This window comes from Cucumis melo, chromosome 9, assembly GCF_025177605.1.
Source record: "Cucumis melo cultivar AY chromosome 9, USDA_Cmelo_AY_1.0, whole genome shotgun sequence".
Taxonomy (NCBI): domain Eukaryota; kingdom Viridiplantae; phylum Streptophyta; class Magnoliopsida; order Cucurbitales; family Cucurbitaceae; genus Cucumis; species Cucumis melo.
The window spans coordinates 24,254,595-24,280,402 of record NC_066865.1 but is presented as its reverse complement, the minus strand read 5'-3'; the positions used below and the strand labels follow the sequence as shown (position 1 = coordinate 24,280,402).

At 29.0% G+C, this 25,808-nt stretch overlaps 2 protein-coding genes, 1 long non-coding RNA gene and 1 other non-coding gene across 4 annotated transcripts; 3 read left to right on the top strand and 1 right to left on the bottom strand.

Moving 5' to 3' along the window:
* Positions 1-4,849: 4,849 nt before the first annotated feature.
* On the top strand, positions 4,850-9,488 carry LOC103482863 (probable lysophospholipase BODYGUARD 1). The gene is made up of 4 exons (XM_008439225.3): positions 4,850-5,791; positions 6,502-6,830; positions 7,396-7,595; positions 8,765-9,488. Exons 1-4 carry the CDS (start codon positions 5,224-5,226, stop codon positions 9,087-9,089), a joined length of 1,422 nt encoding a protein of 473 aa, XP_008437447.2. The 5' UTR covers positions 4,850-5,223; the 3' UTR covers positions 9,090-9,488.
* A 7,028-nt stretch (positions 9,489-16,516) lies between these two features.
* LOC127150944 (uncharacterized) lies at positions 16,517-18,607 on the top strand. The gene is made up of 2 exons (XR_007823571.1): positions 16,517-16,909; positions 17,397-18,607. It is a non-coding gene; the product is annotated as an uncharacterized LOC127150944 (long non-coding RNA).
* On the top strand, positions 16,658-16,807 carry MIR166C (microRNA MIR166c). Its single transcript, NR_120715.1, has one exon. It is a non-coding gene; the product is annotated as a microRNA MIR166c (primary transcript).
* A 2,726-nt stretch (positions 18,608-21,333) lies between the features above and the next one.
* On the bottom strand, positions 21,334-24,277 carry LOC103482860 (methionine gamma-lyase-like). The gene is made up of 3 exons (XM_008439224.3): positions 23,628-24,277; positions 22,914-23,118; positions 21,334-22,176 (listed from the first exon to the last, which is right to left on the bottom strand). The coding sequence occupies exons 1-3, from the start codon at positions 24,192-24,194 to the stop codon at positions 21,614-21,616; spliced, it is 1,335 nt and encodes a 444-aa protein (XP_008437446.2). The 5' UTR covers positions 24,195-24,277; the 3' UTR covers positions 21,334-21,613.
* Positions 24,278-25,808: the final 1,531 nt, after the last annotated feature.

Below are 25,808 nucleotides of genomic sequence, written 5' to 3'. Positions count from 1 at the left end.
TCATGATAATTAAAAGTACTCTCCCACTGGATGGGGTCACTTTGAGATGGTAATGTCTCCTTTTGATATGTCAATAAAGGTTGCATTACAGGAAGATATTATTCATTTTGTATATAACAATGTTTTCATCCATACACATTTCAATTTATTTTTAGTGTTCAAAATTACTCTACAATAGTTCCCTCAACCACTCAAATAATACAAATTAAATGTTTAATTGTATTTTAAAATTTTCAAAGTGACTTTTATGTTGTTAAAATTGGTTTCAAATGATTAATTAAAAACATGTTTTAATTTTCCAAAATGACATAAGTGCTTTTAATATATATACATTGTTTCAGTATCACTCTCAAATTTTGATAAACAAGATTTCCAAACTTCGATTCATCTCAACCTCTTTATAGAGTACACAACATTGAAAACAACCCATCTCAAGTTTTCAATTACTCGCTAAATGACTAGAACAAAGTCTTAGATTCATAACTAAAAAACGTTAGATAAGACAAAAAGAAAACAAACAAAAGTATTTATAAACATGTTTTTCAAATCCTAAAAGTAAAAATAATCAAATGGTTATCCAAACACAATTTAAAAAGGCTTTAAAATAAAGTACAATCACAATGAACTAACATGAACTCAGCTCAACTGACACCTGTATATACTCGTGGACAAGATGTCCTGAGTTCAAATCTCTCCCACCCCTCCCTTTATTACAACACCTTTCCAAAAAAAAAAAAACACACACACACATCTAGGAAAGAATGTTTTGCTAGAATGTTCTTGTCATGGAACATTGTGTTGATATCTTGCACAACATGTTGCAAAAAAATATGATAAAATCATACTAGCTAGAGCAACCATATATTAACAAAAGAAGAAATCATTTAACTCATATGTTACAATAACTCATGACATTTTTAATGTTGCGATGCAAATTTAGATACTAAAAGAATTCTAAAATTGACGTAGTGGTGGTTGAAAATTCATGTTTTTATTTAAAATTTTCATTAAGATGATTACAATTATTTCTTTTCTTTTCTTTTTTTTTTTCTTTTCTAAGGATTAATAATTGTCTCGAAAAAAAGTCATAACTAACTAACTTAACTAACTTACGTGAATAGTTGAAAATCGCATTAAATTACACTAAAAAATAATGAAAAGAACCTTAGGAATTTATCAATCTATAAAATAATTGGACACTTATTTACAATTACACATTACATTATCCATATTTTCTCATTTTGCAATGTGTTAGAAACCTATATGAAGAGGTTTTAATATTCAACCAAATTTATTTCAACCCCTTTTTGTAAAATTGAATTTTATATATATATATATATATATATATATATATTCATGAGAAATAATTAATTTGTCTCTATGTATTATGATGGTCTAAAAGTAGTGGAACCCTTTTGAATCACTCATGTTAAAATAATGAAACTTGTCATCCGATGACATTTTAAATATGATCCACTAATCTAAAAGATCCATCGTATCTAAAGCATTTTTCTATAATTTAGAAGAAAAAAAATCTCTAGATATATATTTTCATGATGATATGATAATATTGTTCACTTTATGCATAAACTTTCGTGACATTACTGTTATATAGTCGTCTTCACTGTTATATCCATGTTCTTTATACTCTTAGATATAGTTAATGTACGACTTTGTTGACGCATTCTTTAATTAGAATATTTTAAAACACGACTTGAATTTGAAAACAGGTTAGATAAGACAGAAAGAAAGAAAACAAACAAAAGTATGTGGGTTTTTCAGAATCTAAAAGTAAAAATATTCAAATAGAGTTGTTTTTGTTCGATTAAATTGAAAAAGAATCTAATGGTTATCCAACACAGTTTAAATGATTAAAAATGAAGTACATACAATGAAAATGAGTCGATAGGAGAAAAAGCATTTTTATCACATGTCGATATATGTGGGCAGAGGCACATAAAAACAACCACCAAAGGTGTGGTGGCTTTCAAGTGCTTCCGAGAAAGTTTTGATTTCCAATATGATGTTGGACAATAATGTTTTCACAAATCAATATGTTTTCAAAAGGCACAAAAGGTAGCAAATAATTTAGAATTTGGATGTATCTAATTAAACTTATCCAAGGAGAGAATTTCTATATTTCTATTTTATCTTTTTTTTAATGATTTTTCGTAATCTTTTTTTCTTTTTAAGTCATATCTATTTGAGTCGAGACAAAATAGATATATGCGATGTAGTTGTATTTTCTTTTCATGTATAAATATGATCTAGATTAAAAATATGAAGCATCACGATCTAACTGATAAAGACATATTTGAACAAATGCACATACTATTCTCTGGCGGCTACTGTTATTCACGTTAAAGTGGAATATTTCTTTTTTTGTATGGAATATGATATGTAGGCCATAAATGGCAATAAAAAACCTACAATCTAACGGTCAAGATATGTTTAAATTTGTTGTCGCTTTTTTGAGATCTCCTGACTTTTTTATATATATATATATTATACACTATCTCAATATGTACAAAACTTTTTAGTAGTTCAAGTCTCACTCTTTATAATTTTTTTATATAAAGTTTCGGTCAATAAATTTTTTGGATATGCGGCTGATTTAGTCTGTGTATTTAGATTTTTATTTTGTTTTAGTTTATGTACTTTCAATAAATCATAAGATTAATTCAGGTCATTAGTTAGTCGGGGTTTTTTTTTTTCTTTTAAAAGAAAGTAGATATAGACTAAAATGGAATGAAACCAAAGTACCATGGACCAAATGAAGTGAAGATGTGAGAGAGAGTACTACGAAAGTGTCGACATAGTAAAGATTATGTTAGGTAAAAAATTTATAGCTACGCAAAAATAAATATCCATTCCCTTTAAAGTAGTCTTTATCCAAGTATGTAAAAGTTGACTACCATACATTAGATGATTATTAAAGAAAAAAAAAATGTTTCATTAAATGGGGACGGATCTCCCCACCCCACGCATTAGGGTTGGGATTCCTCAAAGAAAATGGACATACCTATTTATCGTCGCTCTTTAATTTAAACAAAGTTTTAAAATCGACCACTACGAACTTGGATTTAGATGTTAAAGAACTTGACATTTACCAGTTAGGACGGTGGTGAAGATGACATCTTTAGAGAGTTGAAGAGGTCATGTGGCCTATGCAGCTTGCATTTATTACTAGAGGTTTGGAATAGAACTATTTTCATTCATTCATTCATTCACTCACTCACTCTCTCACTCACTAAGATTAATTGTGAAAAAAATATTTAATAAAGTTTGGCCACAAATTTCTCACTTTTAACATATACTTCATGAGCTGTAATCCTACTTGACAAAGAAAAATATAATATTATTTTAAGTCTCACCCATAACTTTTCTTAGTGGCAATGCTCAATATCTTTTGTATTTATTCTCTACCTTACATTCTATTTTGGTTCATTAAAAGAGAGAATTTTTAAGGTTGAAACTAATAAATTAGTTTTTCCGTAAAATTAAAAAAAAAAAAAAAAAAAGGAGGTTGGTTTGGTTTCAACCATTATCGTAAATTTTTTGAGGTCTAATATTAACACTAGTAGAAGTAGGAAGACTAAATTTTTACGGTTAAAAGTTTAAGAGTCTAATTATAATTACCGACTTACTTTGTTGTTTTTACAAATTTCTCATAAATAGAGGAATGAAAAAGATTTGAACTTTCCAATTATGATGAACTATGTGGAACACAATTTCGAACCCAAATTTATCTGTCACTGTTTTATGATCAACTAATTTTGGTTATTGCTTGAGAGTAATGTACTAGAGATTTAAAAATTACTATACTTTTATATTAGTATTTTTCTTGTGGGTTTTGTTTAGTTCAAATGAGGTTAGAAGATTTGAAAACCACAAACGTTTCGATCCTTAATTGGGTTAAGCTTTTGTTGACGTGTTTTATTGTGTTATCTATTTTTCATATGCAGATTTAAAAATCCAATCTGAAAAAAAAAAAAAGAAACTCGAAGATTATGTGATAAAAAAACTCAAATGTAGAAGGCCGTAATTGGCAAGAAATTGTGTTTTATTAAGTTAGAAACTATCTTGAAATAGCAATTTCGAAACTAAGAGAAAAGAAACACGTTTTTATATTTTTTTTCAAAACGAGAAATGATACAAACACTTCAAAAACACAAATATCTGAAATCCATTTGGTAACAATCTAATTTGTAGTTTTTCTATTTCGAATTTTTATGCTTTTGTCAACTTAATTCCTCCTATTTCTTGATTTTCACTTTCTTTAAAAGAAAAAAAACATTTAAATCTTATGTCAAAATATCAATATAAAAAAAAACAAAGTTAATGGTTTTAAATGACAAAAGTGTAAAAAAAATATCTAAACAAGACATTTTGCTATATATTTTTTTAAATATTTTAATTTATTTTTTATATTTGAAAACAACTCTAAATCGTAAAAATAAAGATTAATTATTTTAGTTTCTAACAAAAATATATTTAAACCAATAATTAGAACTATGGATAAAATAAAGGTTATAAAGCAAAAAGAGGACATTTTTAAATATATAGCAAAAATAGAGATTCTATTGATGATAAATATTTAGAGATATTTGGGATGTACGTAGAATTTATAAAGGGTGATTTTGAAATACCAAACACTAATTAATACTTATCAAACAAATTACGGATGTTAATTACTTTTAGAAACACAATACGTTTCTCGGATTTTTTGAATAGATACGACAAATTAAATACCTCCACATATTTTTCTTTTAAAAAAGAAAGAAAAATGTGGAAAGCACTTCACAAATTTCCCTTATATAAAGGAAAGTGATTTGTGTTTTGTTTGGTGTTAAAAAAGAAAAAAGAAGAAGGGAAAAAAAAAAACTTGTATCCAAGTCTATAAAATCCCATTTGCCAAGAGAGAAATTGTTTGCCCTTCTTCTCTCCCCAAAGGGAAGTTCAACCACCACCAACCTTCTTTTTCTTTCTTTCTTTCTTTCTTTCTTTCTTTCTTCTCAACAGATGGCTTTAAATAAAACAATGAATTCATTATTATTTCATCTGCTATCTGCTATTCTCTGACTATTTATCTCTCTCTCCCCTTAAAAAAAAAAGTCAATTTTTTTTTAATTATCAATGAAGGAAATTACAAATTAGCTAAAGAGAAAGGTAAAGCCATTTTTTTATATCTCCAAAAAAAAAAAGGAATTTTCCCCTATCAAAATGATGGCAATGTCTTCTTCTTCTTCTTCTTCGTTTTCTTCTTCAATGGCTAAATCAGCCAAATGGGTTCTCAAATCAATTGGTAATTTCACCAATGAAATTCTAAGCATTTTTCTCTTCTCTCTTCTTGACATCATTGACATTGTGTTATGTTTTCTTTACAAAATGGCTGATTTCTTTTTTGAGTCTCAATGGAAGCCTTGTTATTGTTCTTCCCATAAAGAAGCTATTACTAGTTGTGATGGGAATAAGGTTTTGGTCTCTCAAAATAATGTCTTGTCTTTGTCAACTAAACTTCAACTTGAAGAAGTTTCTGATACTCTTTACACTCGTCCTTCTTATCTCTCTGAGATATCTAAGGTTATGCCTTTTGTTATTGGTTCCCCTACGACGGCAAAGACTACCGTCGGATCCACGTTTACGGTTCATTCCACCATTGTTGAAATGCTTCAAGATAAGATTAACGGTGGGCAGAATCCTCGATGGTCGGATTGTGATTGTAAATCTTGTACTCGTTGGTCTTCTTCCCCTAAACAATCTCTCTACGTTCGTTCAGAAGGAGTCCGAGGTAATTTTCATTGTGCTTCAATGTTAATTTTAGTTCATCAACTTTTAAGACTTTATTTGTCTTTTTTCTTTTACTTTCAAATACTTCATTTTGAACTTCGAAGAAAAAAGTTGATATTTCTTTTTCAATGGGTCTTTTTCCTCTATCTCTTAAAATTTTTAAAATGTCAATTTTCAACTTTTTGAACATTTTTTTTTTTGGAAAAAAATATTGTGGCTTCCAAACCTAAACTTTGGAGAAATGGGTTTTTTTTTGGTTATTTTTATCACCTAATTTTAGCTAATGTGTTTACCTACATATTACCATTAATAAAAATTTGATAATTGTGTACTTTAATTTTTTAAGGGAAAAAAAGGGGAGAAAAAAACTTTCTTTTTTTCTATCTTGCAATTTTCTCTCTTATGTTTCAAAAACATTAATGTTAGTCAATAAGAGATCTCTACCCAATCTGATTTTTGTTAGAAAACCTATAAATTAGGAGTTTATTATTTGTTAAAAAGCAAAATATTCCTAAAGTAGTCCAAATATGACATTCGAGAAGTTCTAGAAATTAGAGATGAAATTTTACTGTCCAAAAAAATTGAAGCAATCTCTTTATTCATTTGTTGAATTAAAAAGAAAAGAAGAAGAAAAATTGACCATTTAAGCTTAATTATCATTGAATGCACATACAACCATTTAAGCATAACTCAAGAATGGGTGGCTTTCAGATCACCCACGTGAAGACGTGCTGTTCATTCATGGCTTCATTTCGTCATCGGCTTTTTGGACCGAAACCCTCTTCCCAAACTTCTCGGCGTCGGCCAAATCGTCATATCGGTTCCTCGCCGTCGATCTTCTTGGCTTTGGTCAAAGCCCGAAGCCGGCCGATTCCCTATACACATTGAAAGAGCACGTCGACATGATCGAAGCCTCGGTTCTTGATGCCTATAAAGTCAAGTCCTTCCACATCGTCGCTCATTCCCTCGGCTGCATTTTGGCCCTCGCTTTGGCTGTCAAGCATCCTGGCTCCATCAAGTCGTTAACGCTCCTTGCACCGGTACGTTTCAAACTTCTGTACTATAATGTCATCTTTGTTAATGGTAGTGGTCCTTTGTTCACTTCATTATAGTATCCAAGCTCATGTTATGTCGTTTTCCTTCTTTTAGAATTGATATATTTAATATCACTTGTTGTATCATCTTGTGTTTGGTGAATTCCACTCGTTCGCGTCGTTTTCTTTCCTACCTAATTAACATTAAAGCATTTGTCGAGTCATCTCTGTTTGATATTCTAAACTATCATGTTTTCTGTCTCAATTTTCTATCAATAGCCACCTTGATGTATTTGAAAATGCTATTTCCTTCCTAATAAATTTTGGTACCAACTTGCTAAGTGTTGGGACGCTGTTGTTTCCTCCCTAATTTATACTAAAAATCACTTAATTTCGTTTATTACTACAAGTTTTCCATTGTTCCAAATCCCCATCTTTAGAATTGAGAATTTTGGGCAAATTTTCAACCGAATGTTTAAACACTTTAATGATTGATTAAATCCATGAGAATTCATCTTATTAAGTTTGTGAGTCCAAGTAATAACTTGACTGTTTAATAATTGGGTTGCAGCCATATTATCCGGTACCGAAGGGAGTAGAACCGAGCCAATACGTGATGAGGAAGGTAGCGCCGCGACGGGTGTGGCCGCCGATAGCCCTAGGGGCATCAATTGCTTGTTGGTACGAGCATATCTCAAGGACAGTGTGCCTACTCATATGCAAAAACCATCGCTTTTGGGAGTTTCTAACCCAACTTGTCACCAGAAACAGGTATCTTCCCTCTCTTTACTTTTCTCACCAAACTTCAAATTTCCTTATGCCTTTTCTTCTTTGTTTTAGGATATGAAAGCCAACCATAATTAGAATCTTCCAAAAAAAGAAGTTGGACACCCTTTGACTATTGTTTCTATCGGTTTTTGGTTTAACGGTTTAGTTACGCTCATGTGTAACTTATTAACTTGTTCGATAGTGGTACTGGTTTAACTTTTTAGGTTTGAGACGATAAATCATCTACGTAGTCTAGTGTCTAAATAGACTTCATTAAAATTCAAGAATGTATTAAGTATAGATTTAGTTACGTGTTTATTAAAACATTTAAGTCTCGAATTTGAATTTAAGAAATTTAATTAATTAAGAAAAAAATTTGAGAATTCAAGACAATTGGATAACCATTTTGTTTTTCCTACTACTTTTTTTTTTCATTCTTAACCTACATTTTGATTATATTTTTAAATTAAAAAATAAATTTTCAGAAATTTAGAAATTGGCTTAAATTTAAGTATATTTTTAAAGGATGTGAAATGCATTAAAAAAAATAGTGAAAATAAATATAATTTCTAAAAATATAAAACTAAAACGTATGGTCCATATGGGTTCAATTAATAAAAGGTTTTTTTATTCAATATTTTCTCTTCCTTAAGTTTCAATGACAATATTGCAAATATAAAATATAATACATATGACTAAAAATTCTTTATAATTTTAATAAATTAAAAAAAAATGCAAAATCATTCCTTCATGAGATGGACCTACAATTTTAGTCACCCAATCCGGTCTAAGCCAACCAATTAGTTTAGAATCTAGCCGGGTTTAAGTCAAATTAATATACGACTCGGTCAAACACATAAATATGGTTGACCCTACCCAATTATTTGAAGCAAACGCGTCAAAATTCTTACTTGTCAGTAACTTAGGTCACTTGTTGCATTCATTTAATTAGTTTGGATATATATATATAAAAATAATAAATATTTAATGCATGTATTTATTATATCAATTCTCATTTACGCTACTGGAAATACAAAATACCAAAAAACTGACACAAAAATAAGCCTACTAAATTTTATTTTATGGAATTTTTAATTTCTCTAATTTTAACGCACGTAAAATTATTAATCTAAATATTGATATTAAGTGGTGGAAATTTATGGTTTGTTCAGAATAGAGCCGTTTCTAGTGGAAGGTTTCTTCGCCCATACACACAACGCCGCGTGGCACACACTCCACAACGTCATATGTGGCACCGGCGGAAAGATAGAGCGATATCTAGACGCGGTCAGAGAACGCGTCAACTGCCACGTCAACATATTCCACGGCAGCGATGATGACGTGGTTCCCGTGGAGTGTAGCCATGGTGTGAAGGCGCGTGTACCAACAGCGCGGGTTAATGTTGTGCAAAACAAAGACCACATCACTATCGTAATCGGAAGACAAAAGGCCTTTGCTAGAGAGCTTGAAGAAATTTGGAGCAAATCAGATGCTTAAATTTCAAAAAGAAATGTTAATGAAAGTAATTATTGTTGTTGTTGTTGTTATTAATTATATATTAATTATCGTAAATTAAAAGGTTTTTTTAAAAGAAAAGAAGAAGAAGAAGAAGAAGAAGAAGAAAGAAAGAAAGAAGGGAATGGATGATGGTTAATTAAACAGAAATTAATTAAATAACCTCAAAAGAAGGTGTTTAGAGAGTTGTTATTTATTGTAATTGTGTTTCTTTCTTCTTTCATTATGTATAAAGTTTGTATTTTGTGGAGGGCCAAAGGGCATGTGGAAGTTTTTTGGAATACCCCATAATATTGGGTGTGTTTCCAAATTGATGTTTAGCTATGTCAAAATTTGTCAATCATTATTTAAAAATTTACAAACATGTTGGGTTGTTTTTTACTTTTTGACTTAGGTTATATGTTAAAATGAAAACCTTAACTTTATTCTCATTATGATTTTTGGAATCTATTTTCAATATAATGTTTGAATTCAGTACAATTGCAAAATTTAAAACTTTATGCCTCAAACTTATATAACTAAGAAAATTATATCAAATTTGTATAAGTACATGTGTGGAGTCCTTAAAGAAGGTATTTTATTTTTATTTTACATGAGGAATATGAATTTGTTGAAAAACATAAAAATTTAGATTTTAAAGTGTTGGGGTATTATTATTATGGTTAAATCATAAAGAGATATAATCAATATTTGTTCTCTCGTGTGCTATTTCTCTACTACTTACTTTTGTCAATTATTTCTAAAAGCAGCATTAAATATACAAAACATAAATTATAAAAATTATCCAAACGCTCTACTAGAGAATTTAATAATATAGCAATAATTTGATCTTGCGTATCTTATGTACCACTCAATGTAATTATGGTATATGATTCAATAGTTACTGAGTAATGTTTTAATAATTATTGAGGCTAAAGTTTAGGGTAGTTTGGAATTTACTAAATTTAAAGAAATGTTTTCTCATTCATACGATTTTTCCATCCTTAAGATTAAAGATTTTATCTTCGTTCAAAACATATATCGTTAGTTCTTGGAGTGCTTAGATTTTTCGTAAGTACTTTTGTGAACTTTACGGTGCATTATTTAATTACCCTCACTTATTTTATTTATCGGTATCGAGAGAGATTTTTTTTTTTCCTTTTCTTCTTCCTTGGAGGGGTTTGATAAGAAAATTAGCTTTCCCATTATCATCTCCAGACTATCCTCCATTTCAAAATTTCAATTTTGCATTAAAATTTACTCAATTTATTTTAACATGTATCATTAACAAAAAAAAAAAAAAAAAAAAGGTTTTGGTTCTTTAAACTTCACATGTTGTTGAACTAAATAATAAGAACAATAAATGATGTAATTTAGTGTGATTTAAGGCTTCTATTATTTGATATATTCTGAATTTTAATTTTGTTAATATATATATTTTGTAAATATTTCAATTTATTATTCTATATTTGAAATCAATCATAGATAATAAGTAATATCAAAATGTAAAATGGTTAAATAAGAACGGTTTTTCGTAAGAGAAGTTAGACTAAATTGAAGATATATTACACTAATTGAGCATACATTTTAGCCAATTTTCTTACCAAACTATCTAAAGCATATTGTTCAAATCCCCCCTCAAAAGAAAGGTGTTGGTTGTTGGCTAACCTATTGAATTATTCAGGTATTTCTTGTGGGTTTTGTCAACAAAACTTTCAAATAATAATTGTTGAAAATCACAAGTTATATATAAACTAATTTAATATATATTTGAATCCATAGTTATAAATATGATTGTCAAAAGTATATAGACAACTAACCCTTCACATTTGTACATTTTGTCCAAAGTAAAAAACTGCCACTAAATCTGATATATTGTCGTACAAAATCTCACTTTTAATTACCTTTTTAATAATTTGTAGGTAATAAGTTGGTCACTAGTCATTTTGGAACAAGTGAAAAAAATAATAAAAAAACTTAAAAAGATTAGAAAATCATGATAATTATAAAATTTATTATGTTATTACTTTGAATAAATAAATAAGAGTTTCCTTAATTCGAACATAATGATCCATAATAAAAGAAGTCTCTCATTTGTCTAAAATTACTATTTACGAATTCATTTTTCATCGATAGATCATTAAAAATCTAAGCATATATTATCCGAGTTACAAGACATGTTACAACGTCCTACTACATAGAGTGTATATTATTTGAATCTCGTGCTCTTTTAAGCTTGAGATATAGAAAGAAAAAGAAAACTAATTTTGATATTAATTAGTTGAGGCTCAATTATTCTTTTGGGCCCTTTTTGCAAAGCCCGTTTTATTGTTCAATGTTTTTGGGCCCTTAGTTAAGCTATCAATAGGCCCAATTCAACAGGCCCACAGGATATTGATTAATTAACCATTAACTTTTTACACTTAGCTAAGTTTTGTTAAATATTATTTTACTCTTACAAATTAATTAACCTCGAGAAGGCCAAAAGCACAAAATAGGAAATCAAAGTTCCATATCTCGTAGAATGCATTTTTTTTTTCTTTTTCATTTTTGCAAAGGGAGATGTGAACAATACAAGAAACCAAACATAAAAAGACAAAGACAAAGGTATAATTAATAATTAGAAAAAAAAATTATATTTAGTTTTCTTACATTGTTTAGTTTGTAAAGAATAATGTTTTTTGTATTACGAATCAAAGGTGTAGCCATTTGTTTGGAATTTTATGTTCAAAATGTTTGATTAATTAAGCAATTATGAAAAGACATGTTTTTCTTTCCCTTTAATTTCTCTTTTCAACTACTCTACCACTCACTCACCAAATTCTAATCTAATTTACGTATGATAGAAATATTAATATATTGTGTAGTATAAAATTAATCTTTGCTTTTTGCACCATTAGCCCTTGCAAGTTGCAACCTTTTATCCCAAAAATGTTGTCCTATTAACTTTGCATTTACAAAAACATTGATGGTTTAGGGAAACAAAATATAGAGCTAAAATTATTGTAACCTATGATGTCACTGGATACAATGAGGAATGGTAATTTGTTGTCGTGTGTGTATGATGGTAGTATAAAACTTATCTCTGAAGTCAAAATTGTTGTAGGAATATCTCTACGGCCTATTTTCACAATGTTGATTGTATTGTCCACTTTTAATATATACGTTTTTATGATTTTACTTTTGGTTTCACGGTAAAGAGATCTCTTTTGTCTAAACAAATTTAAAATTTTATTAGCATTATTTCTAACATAGTGTTCTTACACAATTTCTATATCTTCCTCACATGCATGCAAGTTAACTTTTGATTTCCCAAGGAGGAATTTGATGAATAAGGCACTTTAGAAAAGTTGACTTATGAGGTCCATAAATTCTAGAATACTAATAAAAGGTTAAGAAAGAGGAGACAATGGCATTAATATTATCATGTGGTGGGGATTTTGGAACAAAAGAAAGATTGTCTTAATTTGAAATGATATACCAATGGAAAGAAAGGGGAAAAAAAGAAAGAAGAAGAAGAAGAAGAAAAGAGAGAAAGCCAAAGCTTTGGACTAATTTTCAAGACATTTTCATGAAAGACATAAGAATTAGGTCAAAGGGAAGGGTCAAGTCAGGTGGTTGTGTTTTTCAATGTGAAAGTGTTGAATTTTTTTTGGAAATTTTCTCCAAACTTTTGTGGTCAAAAGCCAAATAGTTATTGGTAATTGATGTCAATGTCAACTTTTTAATCTCATTTTTTGGCCAAACCCAAAGCTTAGACTTTTTCTTTTTTCTTTTTTTGTTTGCTAACTAATGAATATTAATTATGTGAAAAAGTTAGAGATCGAATTATTACAATTTAGAAAAGTTTGTTTCTCGATGTTGGCTTGAGTTTAAGGTTTAGGAAGAATTGATTTGATATTTCAATTTTCGAAGCAATCACCGTATAAATATTAATAAGGATAGTGATAAAAAATGTGCGTAACAAAAATGATCTTCGTTTGAAGGCGAAAAGATAAAAGTTTTCTTGATTAGAAAAATTCTTCTATATACTAATTACGAGAGTCTTTAACATTTAAAACTTCGATCTAGTAAAAAAGAGGTTAAAAATTTTAATTTTCAACCCATTAAACTATATACTTGAACTACTGGATAATGTATCACAAGAACATAAAATCATTGAGTTATTTAGTCATGAAAATTTAAAAGAGCTAAATTAATTAAATTCAAGATATGTAATTAGAAACATATTAAATAACAAAAACTTCTAAATACAATAAAATATCACAATGTTCTATCGACAATAGATAATGACGATAGATCAAGAAAAACTACTATAAACATATAGACACATATAATAATTTATCTTGGTCTATCGGAGTCCATCGTACAAATACTGTTTGTTACATTTTGTAAACATTTTAGTTTATTATACCATATGCAAAAATGTATTTTTTTTTAATATTGAATTTAGATACAAATGTGTCACGTAGTTGGGTTGTAAAAACATATTGTAGAGATGATTGAGGTTTATGAATTCTAGAATTATTGAGGTTTGTTGTGTTGGAATCCTAGAAAGCAGTACCTAAAATCTTTCTAATATCTTATATCAATTTCTTTAATTAAACTTTATATATATATATATATCATACCTACTCCATCACTAATGCTATGCTTATTTCAAAATTCATATTGGTCTGTAGAGTTATACTTTAAACAATCTTATCTTTTTATTTTAGAAAAAAAAAAGATTAAATTATTGATCACATGAATCAATAGATGCATTGAGATCTTCCAATCATTAATTTACATTGACAAAACCCATTGCATCCTAATCATCTAAGGACTTCCCAAAATATTATTGAGATTAAATAGATTAATCAAAACTTAAAAGAAATTTTGCTATTAATATCATTTGATACAAAATGAAATAAATGTACAAATTTTTGAAAACTTTGAACCCTAACCCTAAAGAGTCAACGGTAGTAATAATAAATTTGAATGTATTAATTAGGGGTCGATAGGATTTTAAATTTAATAATCTTATTTACGGAAGTAAAGTATATTGATATGTATAAAAGTTTATACGGGTACGTAGAGATAAATTTAATATTTTATTGACATTCTATTAAAAAGCATCAAATATGTTAGGACAACAAACCTTCCGGATCCTCTTTCTAATCTTACCAAGTAAAGATTACTAGGATCGACAAACTCAAGTTCCAATGTTCAAAAGAAGGCATAGATTTAAATCCCACTTCGAGATAAAATACTTTACTCAAAAGTATATGTAAGAGCTTTAGTTTATGTATCAAATAAACACACTCAAAAGTATATGCAAGAGCTTTAGTTTATGTATCAAATAAACACAAAAAAATTTGAGAGAAGTATTTGGTGGGAGAGGAACAAAGAGTCTTTAATGAAGATATTCTTTTTTTTTTTTTAATTATAAATCTAGTTCCCAAAATTTCGAATAAATCGTACAACAATGACAAAGAACTTTTAAATACTGTGTTAGAAACATAAATATTAGACAACAAATTATTTTAGCAAACTTAAATGCATTTAAAAACTTATGAATATTTCAAAAAAAAAAAACATATGGTGTAGTGTTTTTGCATAGTAATTGACCCACACAAATAAATATCCGAAAGAGAGAAGAAGAGAGAACAATAAATATACTCTCACTGGTCATTTCAATTCATTTTAAATACAAAAACAATGGGCAGTGACAGGAAATAATAGTACTAAAGCTCATCCCAACTTTTCTCCATTTGAGAAAAGCAAAAAAAACTAAAATCTCAAAGCTGGGGAATTTCATAAAGTTGAGAAAAAGATTAAGAAAAAAGAGATAAAGTAACAGTAAAAGGAAAAATAAAAAGTTAAATTATTATTTTGGATCATATATTTTTATATTTATCATCGAATATAATTCTTATGCTTTTGTTATTTATCCCATTTTAAGCATATATTTTCAATCAAATACTAAATCTATCCCCTAAAAAAATTATCAAGTTTGTTTAGACAAAGATACTAATTAAATTCATACCATAAATAAAGAAAAACGTTTAAAAAATAAGAATAAATTATTTTCTTTCTCAGATGAAAAGTAATACTTTTCTATATTTGTAAATAATTTGATTAGTTTTCCTATATTTAAAAATATCCCATATGAAAAATATGTTGTCAAAATTCACAGTGAAAACGTTAATAGATAAGAACATTATTTTATAAAAAAGGATCAGAATAAAATTAAATAAACTAAAATAAATCAAAATTTAAGGAGATCGACGTTTGAACGGTTGTAACGTAATGTTGTCCAAAATTTATGTTTTAATCGGACGAGTTGCAATACAAAATTCATTTCATCTTTGTAATTTTGAACCCAAGCATCTTTTTCGCTTTTTTTCACACTTGACGATCCTATTTTCGTTTTGTCGTTTGAGTTCTCGCACAAATTGAAATTTAAAAAAAAAAGATGAGGAGATTAGATGTTAAGAAAAATGAGAAAGAAGATGAGGACACATGGGGGTCTCTGTGGACCAGCAGTCACCTGAAAAAAAGAAGAAAAGAAAAGAAAAGAAACCCTAAATTTGATATTTCTGACTTTCCACCAACTCTTTTCTCTCTACCCATGAGGCCCCCTCTCCTTCTCCCTCTCCATCTCCATCTCCATCTCCTCTTTCTTGATCTCGAACCCCCCGCTGCTAACGTAGAAAAATAGTGTAGACCCACTGAACGAGGATTATTTGCCTTTTTTTATGATTAATTTGTGTACACTTACCCCAATGTTTTTACACTTACCCCCCCCCTCTTCAAAACCACACACACACATCTCTAATAAAAATAAATGAAACAAACTTCACTTTTTTAATTTTCTTTTATTTATTTTACCAAAATAAGATCATTGGATTGTCTCAACCAATCTCTCATCCAATTTTTTGGCTTTTCTTTTTTTGTATATAGTCATTTTTCATCATCACCATCATCTATTAATCATAGGGCTTACAAAGGCTGATGTCTGATTAGGTCATTATGATTTTTAAGCTCACTTTTCCTTTTCCTTTTCCTTTTTTCTTTCGTGTACTGATAAATAGTAAAACAAATCCTGTAGGTGTCCAATTTTTTACGATTATTATAAGAGTTTGAGAGTTTATTTAGAACGACTTTTAGGATTTTTTTTTTCTTAAAAATAAGTAAATATGTGAATTAGGGTGAGAAAAGATATATGTGAATTTGAATTCTATATATAGAGGGGTTAGTATAGGATGGAATTTGAGAGAGAAAAGGAGGGTTATATATATATATATATATATATATATATATATATATATATATATATATATATATATATTTAGAACCCAAAAAAAACCCGGTTTTTGTAGGTACCCCCTTTGTCCTTTTTCACTTTACAATTCTATCCCCTTTTTTCCCCCATTTCAATCTTTCATCTTCTCGAACACGCATTTCTCAGACTTCCCTTTATCTCTCCCTTTTTCTTCTCTTTCTCTTTTTCTCTATATTTCTTTGTGTCTTGTGAAGAACAACAACAAGAACATGAAGAGCAAATGAAGAACAAGAAGCAATTTTGTTTGAGGGGAATGTTGTCTGGCTCGAGGTCACTTTTTTCTCTAAAATTAATTCCATCTTTCGTTTTAATTTCAAACAAATTACTACGATCGACGAATTGATTCATTCGAAACGAAGTGTCGTCGGACCAGGCTTCATTCCCCCCACAAATTTTGCTTCAATTACTCAATCCATCAACAAAAAGCGCAAAACCCCCAAATCGATTTTCTTCATGGGGTTGTTGATTACTTTGATCTCCTCTTCAAGATCTACAGGTAAAGTTTCAATCTTTTTTTGTTTTTTAAGGAAGAAAAAAATGATTTCAACCTCGGATTCAGTTTTTTTTAGATGGGTTTTTGTGAAAAATAATGAAAGAGAGAAGGAAAAAAAACAAAAGATTTAGATTTAGATTCGGTTTGAGGCAGCAACAGATTGGGGCAATGATGGTGTTATTTTGACTGTCTTTTTTTAGATCTCTTTTCTGACCAAAGAGTGAAAATATCATCATTACATTTTAGTTTTTTTCTTTCTTTTAATTTAATTTCTCTTTCATGAATCAAGATTGTGTGAATGAGAGAGAAAGATCTAAACTTTCTCTTCTAAATCTGATTTTTTTTACAATCTTCTTTGTCTCTTTCTTCATTTCTTTCATTAGGGTTTATATTCAATCTACCAGAGTTTCAAACTTTTTCTTAGATCCATATGTTATGTTTTTTTGTTATATGTTGAAAAATGTTTTTTTTTTTTTTTTTTTTAATTTAGTTTTGTGGATTTCACTGTTTATTTCTGAGGCTTTTACATTATCTGAGAATTGCAGCCTTCAAACTGAAGTTCATTGAAAGGGGTAAGTTTGGTATAGTCTTAGTTTTACAGAGAATCTAATGAAAACTTGAGATTTTAATGCAATAACTAGTACTGTGCATGTTTCACTCTTTAGACCACTTTGAAAAGATACATGACTTTGTAATAACTTGAATTTACATTATTACATTATGATTAAAAGAGTTAGCCTATCCCCTATTCTATTCTGTTCCTACTTGCTTTGATCTATTATTTACATACATGACATGTTGATCATTGAATGAATATACAAGTTTTGACAAAAGATGTGACATAACTAATGGGTAAATGAGATAAAATTGAAACCCAGATCTAACAAAATTTTTGGTTTAGTGTCTATTCTTTTTGCTCATTCTATATCATTTTTTTATTGAATTGTCAATTGTGATTGTGTTTGTGTATGTTCTGTTCGTTGAGTATCGTTGATTCTATTAGATTCATATTCATATCAAAATGATTAAAAAAATATTCAAAACTTTAACAAGTAACAACGTAAGTCCTTATATATTTTCAATTTATAATGATTTAATTAATTTAATAAAATTTCTTACATGATTAGAGTTACAAATCGGTAAGCTGTAAATAATAAAGAATAAATACTTTATTTTGATGAAAATTTTCGACTACACCATTAAAAATTAAATAGCATAGAGACTAAGTTATTATACTCGTTGAATTTTACAGATGAAATAGTTACAAACTGGGAAGGACCCAAATTGTTATTTTTGAAGGGTTTAGTGATGGAAAGTGTTCTTTAATGGGAGAAAAAGGTCAATAGAATCAAAATGATAATGGAAGCTAAAGAAAAAGGAAGAAGGAAGAGGAAAGAGAGTGATTGAAAAGGTGAGGAGAGAGAAATTAATGGAGGGGAGGGAAGAGAAGGTGATGGGTTGAGTTGTAGGGTTGGGTGTCTCATTGTGTCATCAAATTTTGAAACTGAGACATATGCTTCCCATCTTCACTCATAAATGTTTTCAATAATAATAATAATAATAATTAATTCTTTCAAGAAAGAAATAATTAATTCATTATTGTCTCTTCTCTCTCTTGCCTTCCTTTTTCACTCTGTAAAAATCTGAATCATTTGTGTTAAATTAGAGAAGTCAACATCACCATTTACACACCATGCAAAATATATATATATATATATATATATATATATATCGATATTCTGATGTGTTCTTGTTTTGCCTCACCAAATAGTTTTTATTAATTAAGTGTTTTTGTATGTATTAATTAAGGTTTGATTAGACAGAGAATGAGAATTGTGGTGGTTTGTTTAGAGGGGAATGTTTTTGGATTCAACAATTGAAAATTTTCAACTCAAAATCAAACATTTTTGGTGGGATGCAAAGTGAGAAACACTAATTTATTCTAATTTGTTTTATTTATTTATTTATTATTATTATTATTTCTTTTACAATAGCTATGGTTGTTTGCTAACCAAACTTTGTATAGTTAATTTATGTATATGATATTACGTTAAATAATCAATTGACTTAAAAGATTATTAATCTAACCAATATGATTGAACTATACTTATATACTTATATAGATCATTTCCTCCAATAGAAAAAGTTAATCTCATGCCATATTCAATCTTGAGACCACAAATAGAAATGAAGAATTTGTAAAGGTAGATAAAGTATTTTCCATATTTGTAAATCTAGCAACATCAATGTTGAATTAGGTTTATTTATATTTTTGTTTTCTTCTTTGTGGGTTGGGCCCTCCATTTTTTGCTATTCTCCAAAGATTGATAGTTTCTATGCTACTTTTGTAAATTCTCTTTTCTTTTGTTTTATTAATATACGATCTCTCGTTTAATAATCATTTAAATTTTCGTTTTTATTTTTGTAATATATGTTTGTTCTCTTACAACCATTTTTTAACATTAATTTTCACATTTGAACTCCTAGATAAATTCTAAAAACATACTTTGGCTTTTTGTGTGTATGAAGACCCTAACCAAATTTTAAAAAATATTGGGAAGATACGATGTCCAATGAGTTTATTTTTTTTTTTAAGTTACGAAATGGAGTTATTTTGAAAATAATTAATCAAACAATCAATCAAAATTTTGAAAAAGGAACTACTTTTGCCACTTTTTCCTCCACTTCTTTGAGAAATAATATAGACTTTCCCACATAAAAAAAACCAATGGTTCAAAAAAGAAGATCAAACAAAAACTTGTTTGATTTTAATTTCTTGGATCCTTTTGAAAAGTGTATATAATGGATCTGTTTTGAATCTTCCTTGTTATTCTCAATAGAACAAGTTATATATGCTTTCTAATTTAAAAAAGAAAAAAAAAAGTAAATTTATTCCTCTCTATCTAGTAATAGTCAACTGAAGAACATCACAGCTAATAGGACATACTAATTCTGATTTGATTTTGATTACAAAGCCTCAATTTTATTTATTTATTTTTTTTTTTTTATCTTTTCAAGTTTAGAAGTTTCTACCTTTGTATGTCTAGTAATTTATAGACTTTCTAGAGGGTTTCCCATAGGAACTTAAAAGTAACTCTTCAAAATTGAAACTAATAATCTTTTCTGAAGTATCTTTATTGAATATGATAATAATTAAATAAATAAACTTTAATTTTCCCTTTTAAACTATGATGAAGTTGCCATCCTTATGGTTAGATTAGATGAAAGGCTCTAATTTCATGAATCATTTGAGTCTTTAAATTGGATTTAATTTCCATAAATCTATTGCTGGACCTGTCTAGTATAGCAAATAATTTCTTTACTTAAATGCTAATTAAGTAAACAATTATCTACTTTGATTGTCCTGACATAAATTTAATATAATGCTTAGACAAAAAATATCATTTTGGTAGATGTGTGATATTTTACTTTATCTACTTTTAAATGTACAAAACTTATGAAAATGGTGAACTGCCAATATGATTTGGCTAATTTTATGGCAGGTTGAATTTTAGCAACATGTTTTCTATCGTGTCTTGTATTATGTCAACAGGTTGATATTAGTAGTACAGATTTGTGGGTTTGCTTTTTCTATTCTCAGTAATATGGTTTGCAACATATTCATGTATGATGCCAAGCATAATGTTGATTACCATAGCAGGTAGATTATATTTCTTTTTCTTCATCTGTTAGCATTTATTGCAGTTTTGGTGATGATATTTTTTACTCTCCTTAAAGATCTTTTTAAGGCTTGAACGTTATGTATTGTGGTCTTATTTATTTTTTAGGGATAGCCAATTTGGATAAAAGAACGTGTGTTGAGTTTCGATAAGAACGTTCAAGTCAAATTGCTCTTATGTATTAACAGCAAAGTATTGTGTTGAGATTCTTGTTGTTGATGGTGTTGCCTATAGTCATTAGACTAGGTTGTTCATGAAGATGAGGGAAACTCACACCCTAGAAGAGTCTAAAGTACATCTCGTTAAAAATTCTCGGGAGAAATTTTATTGTGGAATACCGAGGCGGAAGCTTATGTTAAAACTAAAGAATAGGTTATAAGTGAATCAATGAAGAGGTTTATCAAATAAGTATGTTCTTGTAATTGTAAATTTTTTTTTTATATAGTAAACTCCCAAATGTAGATGATATTGCACTGAAATGGATTACCGATCTCTCCAAATGTTCAAGCTTAAATCATATTAGTTAAAAGCTTATAAGATTTATTTTAAAAGAATTTGTGTGACTGTCAACAAAGATTTACATGACATATATATTATAAGTCGCATATATAACAGCATTCTTTCTCTCACAAACAGTCCTAATAATCAAGCTATATCACAAAAATCTTGAAGATAATGTCAATATACCATCAATCGATGAATCATATGGAATTTGATGACAGGTAAAAGGGCGAAAGAATACAAATGTTTGATAGCAAGAACTCTAAATTTCCATTTCATTTCAATTGAACTTGCAATTTGACTCCAAAAACATGAAGCCACATAAACTTGACCCCTTAACCCCAATACATAAAATAAATACAAATATACACACCTAAGTGTATATATGTGCAATTCTCTCTTTATAACTCACTACACATATAAGATCTCAATCTTTAATTAATTAATAACCCCCTTCTAAAACACACACCCTTTTGGAAGATATATGTTTATTCTTTCCTAAGACACTTAATTAAAACCTTAAACATTAAACTACATCCTTCATCTTCAACAGTGCCTTCTCCAATTGGCTCCACTTCTGCTCCAGAGTTCCAACATATCCAACAGACATCCTAATCAATCCAGGAGAAATGCCAGCCAATTCCTTCTCCTCCCCGTTTAACTCACTACTTGTGCTACTACCTGAACATGACATGAGGGTCTCGAAGAAGCCCAAGCTAACGGCCATGAGACCAAAATGTGTATGGTTTTGAAGGAGATTCATGAGTCTGTTGGCTCTCTCCTCCGTCCCCATGTCGATGCACAAAACTCCACCATAGCCGTAGTCTTTGTTGGCTATGGAGCCTAGAAGTTGGTGGTCAGGGTGATCGTTGAGGCCAGGGTATATGACTTTGAGGCCGAGATTCTTCATCCTTTGAGCGAAAACTAAAGCTCTGTTAGAGTGCTCCTTCATTCGAAGGCCTAAATGGGGGATTCTTTGAGAGAGTTCAGATGCAACTTTAGCATTCATTGTTGGCCCCAGAAGCATCAATGTGCCTTGGTGAAGGTCCATCATAGAATTCACCAAATCTTTTGACCCACAAACAGCGCCTAAAATAAAAAGTTAAAAAACGATAAATCACTCCATCCTCTCGTAACAGATCAAGTGACACATTTTATCATTCTTTTCTATACACTAAAAATTAATTAAATGGATTTTTTTTGTTCATAAGTTCATATTCATTTTTATAGTACACATAACTTAACTCAATTGGTCAACGCATGCATATTCCTTCCACCATAAAAAATATTCTCTTTTTCATTTTTTTTATTTTATGTAAAGCTATTTTGGAAAAAGAATTAAAAAGAAAAATTGGAGTTCATTATTAATTATATACTTTTTTCAATTACATTATCTATTTTAAAAACATGACGCTATGTAATGACGACTCACCAAAACCTCATCCAATTACATGTCAAAATAGAACATAACCATTATTCATTAAACAATATATTAGCCAATTTTTTAAGCTTATAATTAACAACTATCAAATTAAAATCATGTTTACATTAGATAAGGGACTAAATTCTTTAATATTAGCTTACATATAATTAAATAGACAAGAGTGAATATATGATATATAAAACATACACTAGACTTTTAGAATTTGTTTAGATGTTGAGCTTTTATTAAATAATGGGCTTAAGTATGATTAGTGTTTTTGTAAATAGGATAGTTGCAAATAAAGTAATTAGATTCAAATTTGTAAAATTACCCACTAATATCATAAACAATTTGTAAAACCTAATAAAATTATCTAAATCAGAAAGAAATTGACTAATCATACCTGCAATAATATCTGCACCACCGCTGATAAACTTTGAGCAGCTATGGACGACAACGTCAGCACCGAGCCTTGCCGGTGAGATGATCATGGGGGAGAACGTATTATCGACTACCACAGTCACCCCCTTCTCGTGTGCCATCCGACTGAGCTCGGGGATGTTTGCCACCGTAAGCGTCGGGTTTGCCACCGTCTCAAAATACAATACCTATAGGTTCAACAAAAGGGTAAAATATTTAATTTCTTTGTAACCTATAAACCTAAATTAATTTTGAATAATTGGTTTAACTTGTTATCTAAAGGAAGCACTCGGATTCAAACGCACATAAAATAATTAAGTTTTTTCTTATTAATGTTTGATAATCAATCATTTTGTGTTAATTTTCATGCACGATCAGAATTAAGGAAAGCACGAACAATAAGATTAGATCAAACCTGCAATTTAGTCCCTATAAACTAAACTAGAAATATTCCAAATGGAATATAGTTTAGTCTTTTTGTGCTTTTAAAGGTTTGGGACATTTTAAAAGTTAACCAATAGGGAAATAATTCAAACCAAAACTAAAATCAAATTAATTTAATTTGAATCATTTTAAAAATCAAATTGATAGGGTAAAATTTCTCCCCAAGAAAATGACAGTGTAAAAACCAAATTCATCATTCAATCAAGGAAACATATATAAACCTAAAATTTTTAGTTGGTGTTAGTTAATATACCTTCGTTTTTCCCTCTACCATGGCATCTCTAACCATTTCATGGTTCCTCACGTCCACAAAAGTCGTTGTTATCTTGCTTACCCTCGGCAGAAAATGCGACAGCAACGCATGAGTGCCGCCATAGAGCGTCCTCGACGCCACGATATGCCCGCCGGAGCTCACAAGCTGCAGCAAAACAGATGAAACAGCGGCCATCCCACTCGACGTACAATACGCTGCTTCGGTCCCTTCCAATGCTGCCATTTGCCGGCTGAGGGCCATGACAGTCGGGTTGAAGTGGCGGCTGTAGATGAAGAAATCCCGCTCGGGCCCCAACTCCCCTTCAAACATCCTACGCATCGTTTCCGCCTCCATCACCGTGAATGTTATCGAGTTTTCGATCGACAAGTTCACACCACCATGCTCTCCAAACTCGGGGCGGGCCATTGCCAGAGCGGCCGCTGGATCTACCTTACCCATTGGCCATGATGTTAGCCTCGTGATGGAGGTCGGTTTCGTATCGTAACTGAAGTTGTTGTTCTTGCATGGGAGAGAAGTGTCGTGAGCTTTTACTTGATCAGTTATCATTGTTAATGAAGGAATAGATATCTTAATTACAAATGAACTATAAACGCAATGGACGCGAAAGAATGAAAATTTGAGAATGAGAGATGAGTGTGTTTGAAGGATAAGGTTTGCAGGGGTATTTATAAGGAGATAGGAGAGATTATAGTGTTGATGACTTTGATAATTTGATAAGCAAGTCTAGCTAAGATGTTTAATTAATTCGATTAATTGAATAGTTAAAGTGCAAAGAAAATGGTTGTTAGGGAAAGTCTCTCTCTTAATTAATAATTCTGCTACATATTGACTATATGGACAATGATTCCATCTTGATGCCATTCATTTCTCTTATACCAACACCATGAGATTTATATTCTTCCACTAGGGTTTTATCTAAAGAAGGATTAATTTGTTAACTTCTAATATGCATCCAATTAAATAATTAAATCCAAATCTCATGGTGTTGCTATCGTATACTCTTTATCTTAATTAAGCTATATTTTATTACGTTTTATGAGTTAATTTATAGTCAATCAGTATTTATATATAAATTTGTATAAAACGATAATCAAAGTTTAAATCGTTGAGGTTAACAAAATCGGTAAAGTCTCACATTTAGGAAATTGTCAAAATAAATGTGGATAAATGTTGATATATGTGAATGTTTTTCAATCAATTATAAACAATAAAATATATATATATTTGAATTAATAAATAAACATTTACAAGTTAACATTTTTATTATTCCTATAATTTATATTTATATTAATGATTTTTTATTGTTTATTTATTAAAAATAAAAATGTTGCTCGATTTATTTCTCATGTTAGTATGGAAGTCGTAAAAATGTAGAAATATAATGATAAATGTTTGATATATATTGATGAAAAATATTTTTCTAAAAATAATAATAATACTAATGATTTGAAGATTAAAATATCTACGTATAAATATCTAAGTATAAATATCTATGTATTAAATAACCAATATCTCTAACCCAAATATTTAGTGTAATTAATCCAATGCAATGAATACCAAATTAATTAAACATAACAAACTAATTAGAATCACATTCTAGAAATAAATTCTTGTAGTCCGAAGTCACGGTTATAAATATTTGTAATATGATTTTTCATTAATAGACTTCTATTGTTAATAGGCTTTAACAAATTTTATTATATTTGTAAATTTTAAAATAATATGTTATATATGCCAATATTTCGATGAATCTAATGGTTATTTAGATTAATACTTGTTTCTACGAGAGAATTTTTGATAGTGTGACTAATAAAAAAATTCTAATTAAAAATTTCATTTTGTGTTATGACATATTTATTTTTTTTATGTTTCTTAAATATTTTGGTTCACTTTGCTATATTAAAAAACAATCCTTTTATTTTTGAACGACGACGACCAATCTAATGAAAGACGAAATCAAAAGTTAAAAAAGTTATTAGAAACAAAATATTACTAATTCATGAATATTTATATTATATTTTGAAAATATTTTGGTTCACTTTTCTAAATCTTTAATTTAGATATTTATAAATACTTTCAAAAGTTTTGCATTTTACATGATAATTTCTCTTCTTTTTATTTTTTTTTTCTTGTTTTGAAGAGAGTGTAGAAGAGTTGAGT